Genomic DNA, 15,381 nt, shown 5'->3' on the forward strand with positions numbered 1-15,381 from the left:
GTGTAACTCATAGTCAACATCTGTGCATGAATGTACTGTTTTATCATTGTATTATAACATTTTGACCATGTGTGCGCGTTTTTAAAAATTGTGTGTGCAAGTATAGTAACTAATCTTCAGTAACTACTGGAACATTGGCCCTCGGGAAGAAAAAAAAACTTAAAAAGACTAACAGTGCAGGAGATAAATTTGTTAAATGTCCTATTTCCCCGAAATCCTTAAAAGTAGGCAAAAGCAAGTGTCATTAGAGAGGTTTCATGTTAAACACGTTTTCCGACAGAGCAGCGATTCTGTTAGTGTGTTTGTGCATGTGCATGAGTGTTGGGGAGAGGAGGAGGGTCGGGGACTTTTACAAATACACACAAGCGTGTGTGCGTGTGTGTGAAAGTCATCCTACATGGTAGCCCCCACCCTCCTCCTCTCCTCTCTTGTCTTACTTTACCCATGATTCTTTTCAAAGTGCAGGTTAATTAGTTTTATCTTTACTTCAAAAGATGAAGTATCTTATCTATCTATCTATTTCAAACATATAAATAATGCTTATTGATGATGATGATAATAATAATAATAATAATAATAATAATAATAATAATAATGTACTTTTTACTTAAACTTGAACTGTCTTTTAAACAATATTTAATCTATGTAAATAAACCAACAAAAGAACATAAAATAATAAAGAAAAACAGCATACTTAACATTATATAATCGCTTGTCTTTTGGCTGTGAGAATTTTTATTCTTTTCTACATGTTTATTTGATCATTATTTATTGTTGTTTATTTTTGTAAATAAATTCCTCTGGAACTACTCAGCTTTAATCTGAATCTGAGGTCTCTCATACTGTATTTGGGATAAAATCTTGGGCCATAGGTTATAGTTTTTAAGCAGTGTGGTGTTTTAAAAAAATATATGAATTAATTTCTCTTACTGTGCCTGGTGGTTGAGATAAAAAAAATAATTAAATATAATCACAAGGGAGCACAGGGTCTATATAGAGACAGCAACAAGGAGCCAGCTTTTGTTATAGAACCATAAGTAATCAGGATACATGTTAAGCAACTATAAGATAAGGAGAAGAAATTTATTAATAACATTTCTGACAAAAAGAATATGATCTTGCACATTAGAGGGATTATGTTCAACTTCTGGCTCACTAGGCATTTCTGGTAACCCTGTGATAAACTAGAGAAATAACATTGTTTTTTTCTTTGAATCAAGTCATAGATAACAACTAATGGTGGCTCCAGCACAAAATATTTCATTTACAACTTTTAAATTAAATGGATTTCTTGCTTTGGGAGAATGGCGGCCCATTCTGTCCATTCCCTATCTACTTATGTTTCTATTGTCTATGATTTCAAATTCTATTCTTATATATTTAATTATTTCCCAGAGGGCTTTGCACTCACCTATGTGTGTGCTAATTGGTCTTATGGCGATTGTAGACTTGTGTTTACCAATAGTTTTTGTACCAAATATGCTGATTAGTTTCATATTCAACTGGAATGGAATTTCCCTGTTGGGCTGTTTGGCGCAAATGTTTTTCCTTTATGTAGTTGGTACTTTTCAGTCTACTATACTGCTTTGGATGGCTCTAGATCGGTTCTTTGCTATATGTCGACCTCTTTATTACCACACATACATGAAAATTCCCAATTGTCTTAAGTTTATTATGTTACCTGTTATCAGAAATGTACTCTTAATTGTAATGATAGTGTCTTGGGCTGGAAATTTATCTTTCTGTGTAACAAATGAGATAGATCACTGTTTTTGTGAACACATGGCAGTAGTTCAGCTGGCTTGTGGAGATATTTCAATCAACAATTTATTGGGACTTTTAGCTATTTTCCTTATAACAATTATTGATGGTTTATTGGTTATATTATCATATTCAATAATACTGTCTTATGTTTTAAAAACTGGCAAAGGTAGTGTCAAAGCTATTAACACTTGTATAACACATATGATTGTCATGATAGTTACAGCTACATTTGCCTTAATTGCTTTTATCTCATACAGAATAAGAAATAACTTTTCTTCCTCCAACCGTGTCTTTTTGAGCACAATGTACTTGCTTTTTCCAAGTTGTTTCAACCCAATTATTTATGGAGTACGAACCAAAGAAATAAGAGAACATTTTTTAAAATTTATGAACCACCTTATGTCTTAATAATGTAATTTAATAATGTGTATTATATGGTGGTTATTTAAGTATAATTTTTTGTAATACGTTAAATACCCATTGAAAAAAAAAAAACAAGATGCTATATTTTATGTATGCATGCATAAATGTATGTACAATGTAAACCTAGACAAGTAGACAATACATGTCAAAAAGAGCAACTGTTGATATATTGATATTGTCCACCATCCAACCTAGACTTGTCTTGCCCAAGTTGTTTTGAGAATGAGAATTTGAATCAGGGCTAGCCGAAACAAAACAGTGAAATTTAAGTTGATTCAGCTTAAATATACTAGTGAAATGAATGATAACCATATACAAAACCCTATGACTGGTTATGTAATTCAAAAACTAAAAGTTATGTTTGGGTTTATTTATTTATTATTTATATACAAATAAACATATATTAAAAAATTAAGGTTAACATCTGCACTTGGGGTTTCACTCATTTCCCACTAAGTAACGTTATGTAGTTTAGTAATTTTAATAATAATAATGCAGTGAGATGAAGGGGGGTGTTCTGCACAAAGGGGCAGTACAGGAATAAAAAAAATACAGCATTTTTACTGTTTATTACTAGGTTATTATTATTATTACAGGTTATTATGATAGCACTGCAGTTTAAAAGTGCCGTCATAATAAGATGTAAGGATTGGAATTTAAGGGACAGTGTGGTACTTTAAAGAGTCAGTTAAATCAGAGTCTATGCACTGTAAATAGTGTGGCATGTACAAGGACAAAGTGAAGTACATCATTATTTTCTTGATTTACAGTGCTGACAAAAATGCAACCACGAGGGGGGGGGGGGGGGTCAAATTGTTTTACTATGGTGTGGATAGGAAAATAAATGGAGTAGGAGTCATTCTAAAAGAGGAATTTGTAAGAAATCTTCTAGAGGTGAAGAGAGTGTAGGTGCATGTTATTCACAAGTTCTGACGCGTGTCTTTTGTTACACAGTGTCACTGACAACATCAGACATTTCGTTGATTTCTTTGTCTCTTGTTTATTTTCAACATCAAAAACAACGGTTGTTACAGTTTCTTGCATAAATCCACTGTAGTCACGACAAGTCGCTTGCTGTGTTCTGTAGCTTCGATAGATTACAGTTACAACAACTTATTTTACTGTATTCCTTTTAGCTTACTGTCTCACGGTCAAAAGCTTGTGTGCTCCACACCTTTCTGTATCCTTCCGTGTCTTAATAACAACTAACAACTAACGTGCGTGATAGACATGAAACTGCATAACTGTGGGATGTCACAGAACAACTCATGAAATTATGTCACAATACAAATTATAAGTATGATACTTAATGCTTAATGCTTAACTAATAAACTGAAATAAGGTAAACATAACAACAAATCACAAGAATGAAATATGGCCCTTACATTTCCAGCCCCTAATTGACAGGCAGGAAGACTGACAATTACACACATTTTTTGTTTTGTTGTTTTTTGTTTTTTTTACAATTGGGCCACAACATTTACTATTGGATTAAAACTTGAATTAACTTTCTTAACACTTTAAACATTTGTTAACGGTTTAACTTAAGGTATTCATATCGCTGCGTACCAAATGAAAGGAACATGACTACTTTATAACGTAATTAACAGTCCATTTCACATATCAGACACAGCTTATCGATGGGTCTTTCCAGGGTGCTGGTTTTAGTTTTGACCAGTACACGTCTCACAAGTCCTTTTTTATCAGGGAACACTTTCGTGATCCGTCCGATGACCCATGACTTTCTTGGAAAAGACTCATCAATTATTAGAACTACGTCTCCGATCGTGAGGTTTTTTCTCACCTGAGACCATTTTTGGCGCTCCTAAAGCAAGGGCAAGTATTCACGCACCAATCGCTTCCAGAATAGGTCGGCAAGGTACTGAATTTGCTTCCACTTGCGACGTGCGTAAATGTCCTCCTTTTTGAAAAGTCCAGCAGGCAAGTTTGGCTGTTTTTTCATCAGCAGCAGGTGGTTAGGTGTCAGGGGCTCCAGGTCTGTGGGATCGTCTGTAGCGGTGGTAAGGGGACGGTCATTCATTATAGCTTCCACCTCACACAGGAATGTGTGCAAGCTCTCATCATTTAATGTTTGTTCTTTTAGTACAGACCAAGATTTTTTTAACTGACCTTATCTGCCTTTCCCATATTCCACTAAAGTGAGACCCAGCAGGGGGATTAAATATCCATTGTATCCCCTTTTGCATGAGGACGATTACAATTTTTGACTGATTCCACTGTTGGATAGCTTTACGCAATTCAGTCTCAGCGCCTATGAAGTTTGTTCCATTATCACTTCTCATAACTGACACCTGGCCTCTTCTGCACATGAAGCGTCGAATAGCATTTAAGCAGGAGTCTGCATCTAATGACTGCGCGACTTCACTGTGCACGGCTCTTGTTGTCAGACAAGTAAACAATACGCCATATCTTTTAACATTACTTCTACCCCGTTTGACCTCGAAGGGTCCAAAATAGTCTACCCCTACGTTAGTGAACGGTAGGTGATCTGGTGTTATTCTATCGCGTGGTAGTTCTGACATTTTTTGTTCACTATTCTTCGCTCTGATCTTTCTGCATGTCACACAACTGGACAGAAACTTTCTCACAAGGAAATTTGCTGTCGGAATCCAGTATTTCTGCCGCAATTTTGAAAGCATATAATTCCTTCCACAATGTCCGACCTGTTCGTGAGTGTTTCTGAAGATTAGAGTTGTAATGTGTGAGTCTTTGGGTATAATGACAGGGTGTTTTGCATGCTCAGGCATTGCAGACCTACCAAGACGTCCTCCAACTCTTAGCACTCCGTCCTGCAGTACTGGATCTAGTTTGAAAAGACAACTGTTTCTTTTTACGGATGCATTACCCTTTTGTAACATGGAAATTTCGTCTTTGAATTTTTGGTTTTGAACGAACTTAATGACTTCGTTTTCTGCCATTGTTAAGTCCTTAATTGTTAGAGACTTATGGTTTTCTGTCATTGAGTTGTTTGCCTGTCCCTTAATCCTTTTTGTTCTCTGTTTAAGCATGTCTTTAACGCAAAGAATCCAGGCAACGGATCTTTTTAGCTTATAGTTAATCAGTTTACTCACGGCATCTGTGCTTTCTGTAGTTTTCACGAGATTCACTGAGGCTGAGTGTTTAATCTCAATGTCATCCTCTTTCGTCGATTTGCATTTACTCTCTGGTGTTTTAAGAAAGGGGGGACCATGGATCGAATTGTTGTTTTTCATGAATTTTTCACAGGAAACTCCTCTGGAAGCAGCGTCAGCTGGGGTTTTTTTTAAGTGTTGACGTACCTCCACTGCTGTGGCTTGGTTGACTCTCGTATGATGGAGATTCTGTTAGCGAAGGTTTTAAAGCGAAGTTTTTCATTAACAATGTATCTCAAGACAGTTGTGCTGTCGGTCCAAAACACAGAGTCCAGCAGTTCTATTTCCAGTTGACCTTTCAACATTTTGTCGTTGTTTACGGCGACCACTGCCGCTGTCAATTCCATTCGGGGGATAGTAGTTTGTTTCAAGGGCGCTACACGAGAATTCCCCATCATGAATGCACAGTGTGTGAGTCCATCAGCATTTACTAACCTAATATACGAGACAACTCCATATCCCATTTCACTTGCATCTGAGAAGTGGTGAAGTTGTGCTGTATTTGTGACTCCAAAGTCAACTGGTTTTACGCATCTTGCTACACTAAACTCAGACAATTGATGCAACTCGTGTAGCCAGGCCCTCCATCTTTTTATAAATTGTTCGGGAATGTCATCGTCCCAAGCGAGTCTCTCTTTACATAACTGCTGCATTAAGATCTTAGCTGGCAGTATGACTGGTGCAAGGAAGCCTAAGGGGTCATAAATTGAACTAGTGACTGACAAGATTCCTCTTCTAGTCACAGGCCGCTCTTTTAAACTAATCTTAAACTTGAGCGTGTCTGAATTAATACACCACAGCACCCCTAGAGCTCTCTCAACAGGGAGTGCGTCTTTACTCAAATCTAAGTCCCTCATGTCTTTAATTCTCTCACTCTCAGGGATGGAAGCTAGCAATGTACGACTATTACTTGCCCACTTGGTGAGGTGAAACCCTCCACTTGCGCAAAGTTTGGTGAGATTACTATATAGCGCAACTGCTTGACTATGACTAGAGACAGACGTCAAGCAGTCGTCTACATAAAAGTTTTTAAGTACTGTGTTGACTGCCTCGGCAGATGCATTGCTGCGGTTTTCTTCTGCTGTTTTCCTAAGGGCGAAGTTAGCTACACTTGGAGATGATTTTGCACCAAACAAATGAACAACCATTTTATACTCAACCAAGTCCTGACTCACGTCTCCATTCGGCCACCACAGGAAACGCAACAAGTCTGTGTCCTTTTCCGGAACTCTAACCTGATAGTACATGACTTCCACGTCTGCCATCATGGCAACTTCTTCTTGTCTAAAGCGTGCGAGCACCCCAATGAGTGAGTTTGTCAGGTCGGGTCCCTGCAGAAGCTCGCTATTTAATGATATTCCCTGATAGCTGGCAGCACAGTCAAAGACTACCCTTAGCTTTTTCTTTTGAGGATGGTATACACCATGGTGAGGTATGTACCACACTTGCCCATCTTGTCGACTTAGATGAGGTGTGGGGACCTTGACTGCATGACCCTTTTCAAACATGTCGTTCATGAAGTTTAAATACTCTTTGTGAAGGGAGCGGTTATGCTTAAACTTCCGTTTGAGGTTCAGTGCGCGCTGCATGGCTGCGCTTCGGTTATTGGGCATTTGAATAGCTGCTTTCTTAAATATATTACAAACTTTTCATTAGGAACCTAAAGATCATATTAATATTTAATGAAAAATGTGTCTGGATGACCCCTTTAACTACAATTCTTTACTGAAATGGTAAAATGGTTTATTGGTCTGTTGAGCTATAATTGTTTATTTATAAGAGGAGCTCCCTTTTTCTGCTGCTCACTCCATGCGGGCGGAAGCAGAAGTCTTCTTTCCTCTATTTTGAGAATATTTCTTCTTTCCTCTATTTTGTCCTCTGCTATAGAAATTAAGTCTTTAAAAAATCCTCCTCTCTACTCTTAACAATTTTTACAGTAGAAGTTTTTAGGGCTAAGATGTTTCGTGAATCATTTTCATTTTTACTAAGATTTAGTCCCAAATTTAAGGGGAAATTCTAAGAAAGTGTCATAATTGTAACACAGCCACCCATGCAAAGGGCAAATCTGTGGACAACTACGCAGATTTAAAGGCAGGCAGAGCAGCAGACAGCCGTGGTTGATAGACAAGCTTACCATGTTTTTAATCAGAGCAAAAGCACTACATCTGTCTGGCAAGTTATTTACACTCCCAAAAACCAGCACACTATGTGCGAACAATTACAGAGCACCAGGTCTGGGAAAGAAACGAGAAAGGTGAAAACTAAAAAGCAAGATGAAAATATTTTTAAAAAGAGAAAACTGAAAAGAGGCCTAAAAGATAAACAATATATCTCATTAGAGATAAAGAAATAAAGGTCTGGATAAAGAATAAATAAATAAATAAATAAACATTTTTCCTTTCGCAAAAGAAAGGGGAGCATTTATATTTAGGTTTAGACCCTCATGGTTCACAAGACACTCCCCATTCTTTAGTTGAGTTACAAAGCAGTGTAAAAGCACCATTTCCTTAGCACTGCAAGGTGCTTGCCCTAATTGATTAATCCCCGTCCCATCATAACAATAATTCTAAGAATTTTCTTAGAATTTTATCAGGAGCAACTTTTGGGCATAAGAAGCTTTGTGAATACAGGCCCAGGACTAGTTGCACAAATGAAAAAAAGGGAGAGCAGGAAATACTGTCTGTGTATGCAATTTAAAATTACAACAAGTTTATTTTGTTGGAACAGCGCAAGACACAGTCAACCAGCATCTCTTTTTCATATTGGCATTTAATTTGAGACAGTTATTAGACATTACTGATATCCCGGAGATAGGCAGTGTCACTAGAGGAAAATACCTGGGGGCTTAACACTCATATAAAGCTAGGTATCGTCAGCATAGAAGTGGAAATGGACATTGTAAGGGCCATATTTCATTCTTGTGATTTGTTGTTATGTTTATCTTATTTCAGTTTATTAGTTAAGCATTAAGCATTAAGTATCATACATATAATTTGTATTGTGACATCATTTCATGTGTTGTTCTGTGACATCATCCCACAGTTATGCAGTTCCATGTCTATCACGCACGTTAGTTGTAGTTGTTGTTAAGACACGGAAGGATACAGAAAGGTGTGGAGCACACAAGCTTTTGACCGTGAGACAGTAAGCTAAAAGGAATACAGTAAAATAAGTTGTTGTAACTGTAATCTATCGAAGCTACAGAACACAGCAAGCGACTTGTCGTGACTACAGTGGATTTATGCAAGAAACTGTAACAACCGTTGTTTTTGATGTTGAAAATAAACAAGAGACAAAGAAATCAACGAAACGTCTGATGTCGTCAGTGACACTGTGTAACTAAAGACACGCGTCAGAACTTGTGAATAACATGCACCTACAGACATCATAATGTCAGAAAATATTTTCTAAGGGAAAAAGGTAAGTAATAAACAGGATTGAGAGCAGGGCAAAGCCCTGGGGAACTTCTATAGTGATAGCAAAGATTTTAAACTGATAACCACATATCTGAACAGATTTGTCACCTGCCTGTAAGGAGGTGAACTATTATCGCAGTGTGCCTTGTACGCAATGTTAGAAAGGCGTTCTAAAAGTATTAAATGGAATACCATTCCCACGCTATCTCCAAACGGAAATGTCTTCCCATGTCTGTCATAAGCTCTCACAACAACTCCTATTTTACTGACCTCATCTAAAGCCCTGCATCAGGGCTATTATAATCAGTAAAACATCTCTTGGTGCGGATCTCCACACCTCACCCCCTAACAATATTAGTAAAAAAAAATGTGAATTAAGGATGTCTTAAAACATAATGCAGTAACTCTTTATTCATTTGAACACGGTAAAGGTGTTAATGTTTCGTACATTCCTTTATTCGTCCTTTCTGTTTGTGCTTAGGTTTCATTGTTTTCCATACAACGTTTAGACAACGATGTTCCGGAAGCGATATTAAATAAGGAAAATACACAATTTTGTAGCAATTCAGTTTTATTAAATAAAGAATATTTTTATTATCTTATTTCAGTTTATTAGTTAAGCATTAAGCATTAAGTATCATACATATAATTTGTATTGTGACATCATTTCATGTGTTGTTCTGTGACATCATCCCACAGTTATGCAGTTCCATGTCTATCACGCACGTTAGTTGTAGTTGTTGTTAAGACACGGAAGGATACAGAAAGGTGTGGAGCACACAAGCTTTTGACCGTGAGACAGTAAGCTAAAAGGAATACAGTAAAATAAGTTGTTGTAACTGTAATCTATCGAAGCTACAGAACACAGCAAGCGACTTGTCGTGACTACAGTGGATTTATGCAAGAAACTGTAACAACCGTTGTTTTTGATGTTGAAAATAAACAAGAGACAAAGAAATCAACGAAACGTCTGATGTCGTCAGTGACACTGTGTAACTAAAGACACGCGTCAGAACTTGTGAATAACATGCACCTACATTAAATTCAAAAGCTTGGCTCCGCCGCAGAAATGAAGATAAGTGATTTAAGATTGTAAAGAGCGCGCGTGCGACTTCAAAAACGCGCATCAACCGAAAGCGAGAAGAGGACTTGCCTGCCTTAAACTTCACCATGTCACACGGCGAGGACAACGCCGCTATCACCGAAACTGAGCAGGTGATGGTGCTCGACGAACTGAAGAGCGCCAGAGAAGGCAAGTGGAGTCAGTTGACTGTATTATACAATAAACTAGAGGCGCTTATGGACAATGCTTGTAATTTGCATGACGTAAAAGCCAAGCGCCGCCAATACAAAGCGCTGCTAAATGACCTTATTGAAAGTAATGTAACAGTGCGATCGTGCGCAAAGGATGAAGAGCGTGAAACCGATCAGCAGCACTGGTATCACCCTAGATTAACGCGCTGCACAGAATTCATGATAAGAGTGGAGTCGTGGATCGCGGACACTAGTAATCGCTTTAAGTTGTCCCAAACAGTTGACGATGGAGTTTCGCCAAACGACAGTGTGTCAATGGCGGAGCGTAAGACGCCCGCCCCCCAAAGGCACGGAAGCGTAACGTCAGCGGCATCCAAGAGGTCCTTAACGTCAGCAGCATCCGAAGCTCGACTAAAAAAGGCAGAAGCCAACAGAGCAGCTTTGCTGGCTAAAGCAGCAACTTTGAGAGATCGGCAGGCACTGGAGCTGGAGGAAGCACAATTAAAGGCTGAGGAAGAGCAATTGAAAGCACGATTAAAGATTGAGGAAGAGCAATTGAAAGCACAACTAAAGGCTAAACAAGCACAATTAAAGGCACAAAAGGAAAGGCTGGAAATGGAAACGGCGCTTGCAATGGCCGATGCTGAACTAAATTCTTACCAGAACCGCAAAAAACAACATCCTGCCAGACGGAGCGTGGTCGTCGAAACGAGTGGTGCATGCCCCCCGGAACCAGAGCAAAACGACCACTGCAACCACAGTTCGGCAACGGAAAACCTTGAGCTGCCATCACGCCTCCGAGCAACCCACTTAAGCATGCCAGTGAGTGCCAAACCCATAATGTCAAGCACCCAAATGGAACGGCCCACCCAAGGTAACGAACACTCACTTTACAACACTGACATAGTGGAGCCTCAGGGTAGGATGCCACTTCAGACAGATCTTACAGAAATGTTTGCAAAGAGTCAGAGGCAACATTCCTTACCTCCGCGCAACGTTCCTCCATTCTATGGTGACCCTCTTGAGTTCACGTCCTTCGTAAGAGCCTTTAAACATGCCATCGAAACCAACACTGATAGCAATCATGAAAGGCTGTTCTTTCTCGAGCAGTATACTGAAGGACAGCCTAAGGACCTAGTGAGAAGCTGCCTGCTCATGCCAGAACATCGTGGCTACGCAGAGGCTATGAAACTGTTACATGACAATTTCGGAAATAGACAAATAATCGCTACAACGCTGATGCAAAAGGCACTCAACTGGCCGGAAATAAAGTCAGAGGACGGAAAGTCGCTAAAAACTTTCTCCCTGTTCCTAGTAGAATGTTACAATACCATGTCAAGCATCGATTACATGGATGAGCTAGACAATGCTACCAACTTAAGAGGTGTTGCCTCAAAACTGCCCTACAAATTGCGTGAAAAATGGAGAAGCCACGTATACAAGTACGAGGAGCGCAATCAGGAAAGAGCTAAGTTCGTGCAGCTGATGAAATTCGTAGAACGAGAAGCAAAGGTAATGTCCAACCCACTCTTTGGAGACCTGAACGTTTCGACTAGTGGTAAAAAACACAGCAGCAAATCCTCTCCAGGATTCAAGCAAAAAATTGAAGAAAAGAGGGGCAGCAGCTTTGCGACCGGCGTAAAACAGGTTGGTAAAAATCATAGAGACTCAATCACAGTAAAGAGTAGTGGTGCATTAGTTATTAGTGCCTTCACTAAACCTTGTGCATCCTGTGAGCAAGATCACACCCTAGACGAATGCCACAAGTTTAACAATGAGACATACAAGGTCAAATTGGACTTTCTAAAAAAAAAAAAGATTCTGCTTTGGCTGTTTAGTAAAAGGACATTTAAGCAAAGACTGCACGAAGAAAATTACCTGTCAGTTGTGCTCAAAGAAACATCCTCGCATGCTACACATTGCAGCAAAAGACACAGCTCAAGCGATCGCAAAGGCTGACGAAACCGAACCAGTTCAAACATTGTCTGTTGCAGCGAGTCATGAAACGAGTGCGTGTATCGGGGCTGGAGATGACTGTATTCTCTCCATAGTACCTGTTAAAATAAAGTCCAAGAAAGGCAACAAGACAGTAAAGGTATACGCCTTTATGGACCCAGGTAGCTCTGCTACCTTTTGTACAGAGTCATTAGCAAGGCGATTAAACGTACAAGGTAAAAAAATTGACATCATGTTAAGCACCATGAACGCGAGAAAACAAGTAGAAAGTTACGTGCTTACTGACCTAGAGGTTAGCAGTCTGGAAGAAAACACCTTTGTTGAACTCCCCAAAGTGTTCACACAAAAGAGTATCCCAGTCTCAGTGGAAAATATTCCACAACAGCACGACATTGATAAGTGGCCATACCTCAGCGAAGTAAAACTGCCTTACATTAATGCTGGAGTTGAAATTCTCATAGGCAACAAAGAGCACAGGCTCCTAGAACCATGGCGAGTAATTAACAGCAGGCACAATGGGCCATATGCAGTAAAGACTGCTCTCGGATGGACCATAAATGGACCTCTTCGAGAGTCGGTCGAGGAAGGCACACGTGACAATGAGCAAGTGAGCGTTGCAGTCAACAGAGTCTCCATCGAAAGTGTAGAACAAATGCTGATACAACAGTACAACCATGACTTTCCTGAACGGAATTGTGATGACAAAGCTGAGTTGTCACAAGAGGACTATCAGTTTTTAGACTCTGTAACTAACTCCCTGCAATTTACCGATAATCACTTCTACATCGGTCTCCCATTTAAGAAAGCAGCTATTCAAATGCCCAATAACCGAAGCGCAGCCATGCAGCGCGCACTGAACCTCAAACGGAAGTTTAAGCATAACCGCTCCTTTCACAAAGAGTATCTAAACTTCATGAACGACATGTTTGAAAAGGGTCACGCAGTCAAGGTCCCCACACCCCACCCAAGTCGACAAGACGGGCAAGTGTGGTACATACCTCACCATGGTGTGTACCATCCTCAAAAGAAAAAGCTAAGGGTAGTCTTTGACTGTGCTGCCAGCTATCAGGGAATATCATTAAACAGCGAGCTTCTGCAGGGACCCGACCTGACAAACTCACTCATTGGGGTGCTCGCACGCTTTAGACAAGAAGAAGTTGCCATAATGGCAGATGTGGAAGCCATGTACTATCAGGTCAGAGTTCCGGAAAAGGACACAGACTTGTTGCGTTTCCTGTGGTGGCCGAATGGAGACATGAGTCAGGACTTGGTTGAGTATAAAATGGTTGTTCATTTGTTTGGTGCAAAATCATCTCCAAGTGTAGCTAACTTCGCCCTTAGGAAAACAGCAGAAGAAAACCGCAGCAATGCATCTGCCGAGGCAGTCAACACAGTACTTAAAAACTTTTATGTAGACGACTGCTTGAAGTCAGTCTCTAGTCATAGTCAAGCAGTTGCGCTATATAGTAATCTCACCAAACTGTGCGCAAGCGGAGGGTTTCACCTCACCAAGTGGGCAAGTAATAGTCGTACATTGCTAGCTTCCATCCCTGAGGGTGAGAGAATTAAAGACATGAGGGACTTAGATTTGAGTAAAGACGTACTTCCTGTTGAGAGGGCTCCAGGGGTGCTGTGTTGTATTAATTCAGACACGCTCAAGTTCAAGATTAGTTTAAAAGAGCGGCCTGTGACTAGAAGAGGAATCTTGTCAGTCACTAGTTCAATTTATGACCCCTTAGGCTTCCTTGCACCAGTCATACTGCCAGCTAAGATCTTAATGCAGCAGTTATGTAAAGAGAGACTCGCTTGGGACGATGACATTCCCGAACAATTTATAAAACAATGGAGGGCCTGGCTACACGAGTTGCATCAATTGTCTGAGTTTAGTGTAGCAAGATGCGTAAAACCAGTTGACTTTGGAGTCACAACTACAGCACAACTTCACCACTTCTCAGATGCAAGTGAAACGGGATATGGAGTTGTCTCATATATTAGAATCTCCATCATACGAGAGTCAACCAAGCCACAGCAGTGGAGGTACGTCAACACTTCGAAAAACCCAGCTGACGCTGCTTCCAGAGGAGTTTCCTGTGAAAAATTCATGAAAAACAACAATTGGATCCATGGTCCCCCCTTTCTTAAAACACCAGAGAGTAAATGGCCTGAAAACATTCACGATCTGTCGACGAAAGAGGATGACATTGAGATTAAACACTCAGCCTCAGCGAATCTCGTAAAAACTACAGAGAGCACAGATGCCGTGAGTAAACTGATTAACTATCACTCTGACTGGTATAAGTTAAAAAGATCCGTTGCCTGGATTCTTTGCGTTAAAGATATGCTTAAACAGAGAACAAAAAGGATTAAGGGACAGGCAAACAACTCAATAACAGAAAACCATAAGTCTCTAACAATTAAGGACTTAACAAGGGCAGAAAACGAAGTCATTAAGTTTGTTCAAAACCAAAAATACAAGGACGAAATTTCCATGTTACAAAAGGGTAATGCTTCCGTAAAAGGAAACAGTTGTCTCTCCAAACTAGATCCAGTACTGCAGGATGGAGTGCTAAGAGTTGGAGGACGTCTTGGTAGGTCTGCAATGCCTGAGCATGCAAAACACCCTGTCATTATACCCAAAGACTCACACATTACAACCCTAATCTTAAGAAACACTCACGAACAGGTCGGACATTGTGGAAGGAATTATATGCTTTCAAAATTGCGGCAGAAATACTGGATTCCGACAGCAAATTCCCTTGTGAGAAAGTTTCTGTCCAGTTGTGTGACATGCAGAAAGATCAGAGCGAAGAATAGTGAACAAAAAATGTCAGAACTGCCACGCGATAGAATAACACCAGATCACCCACCGTTCACTAACGTAGGGGTAGACTATTTTGGACCCTTCGAGGTCAAACGGGGTAGAAGTAATGTTAAAAGATATGGCGTATTGTTTACTTGTCTGACAACAAGAGCCGTGCACATTGAAGTCGCGCAGTCATTAGATACAGACTCCTGCTTAAATGCTATTCGACGCTTCATGTGCAGAAGAGGCCAGGTGTCAGTTATGAGAAGTGATAATGGAACAAACCTCATAGGCGCTGAGACTGAATTGCGTAAAGCTATCCAACAGTGGAATCAGTCAAAAATTGAAGGCGTCCTCATGCAAAAGGGGATACAATGGATATTTAATCCTCCTGCTGGGTCTCACTTCGGTGGAATATGGGAAAGGCAGATAAGGTCAGTTAAAAAAAAACTTGAGGTCTGTACTAAAAGAACAAACACTAAACGATGAGAGCTTGCACACATTCCTGTGTGAGGTGGAAGCTATAATAAATGACCGTCCCCTTACCACCGCTACAGACGATCCCACAGACCTGGAGCCCCTGACACCTAACCACCTGCTGCTAATGAAAAAA

The 15,381-nt window shown here is 39.9% G+C and overlaps 1 protein-coding gene across 1 annotated transcript; it reads left to right on the top strand.

Moving 5' to 3' along the window:
- The first annotated feature begins 1,236 nt into the window (after positions 1 to 1,236).
- LOC128533530 (olfactory receptor 52K1-like) lies at positions 1,237 to 2,172 on the top strand. Its single transcript, XM_053507814.1, has one exon. It carries the CDS (start codon positions 1,237 to 1,239, stop codon positions 2,170 to 2,172), a length of 936 nt encoding a protein of 311 aa, XP_053363789.1.
- The last annotated feature ends 13,209 nt before the right edge of the window (positions 2,173 to 15,381 follow it).

Source organism: Clarias gariepinus, chromosome 11 (assembly GCF_024256425.1).
Source record: "Clarias gariepinus isolate MV-2021 ecotype Netherlands chromosome 11, CGAR_prim_01v2, whole genome shotgun sequence".
In the NCBI taxonomy this organism is placed as follows: domain Eukaryota; kingdom Metazoa; phylum Chordata; class Actinopteri; order Siluriformes; family Clariidae; genus Clarias; species Clarias gariepinus.

What these genes read in the sequence shown, in the direction of transcription:
- LOC128533530 (XM_053507814.1), top strand. Translation starts at nt 1,237, where the DNA reads ATGGTGGCTCCAGCACAAAATATTTCATTTACAACTTTTAAATTAAAT.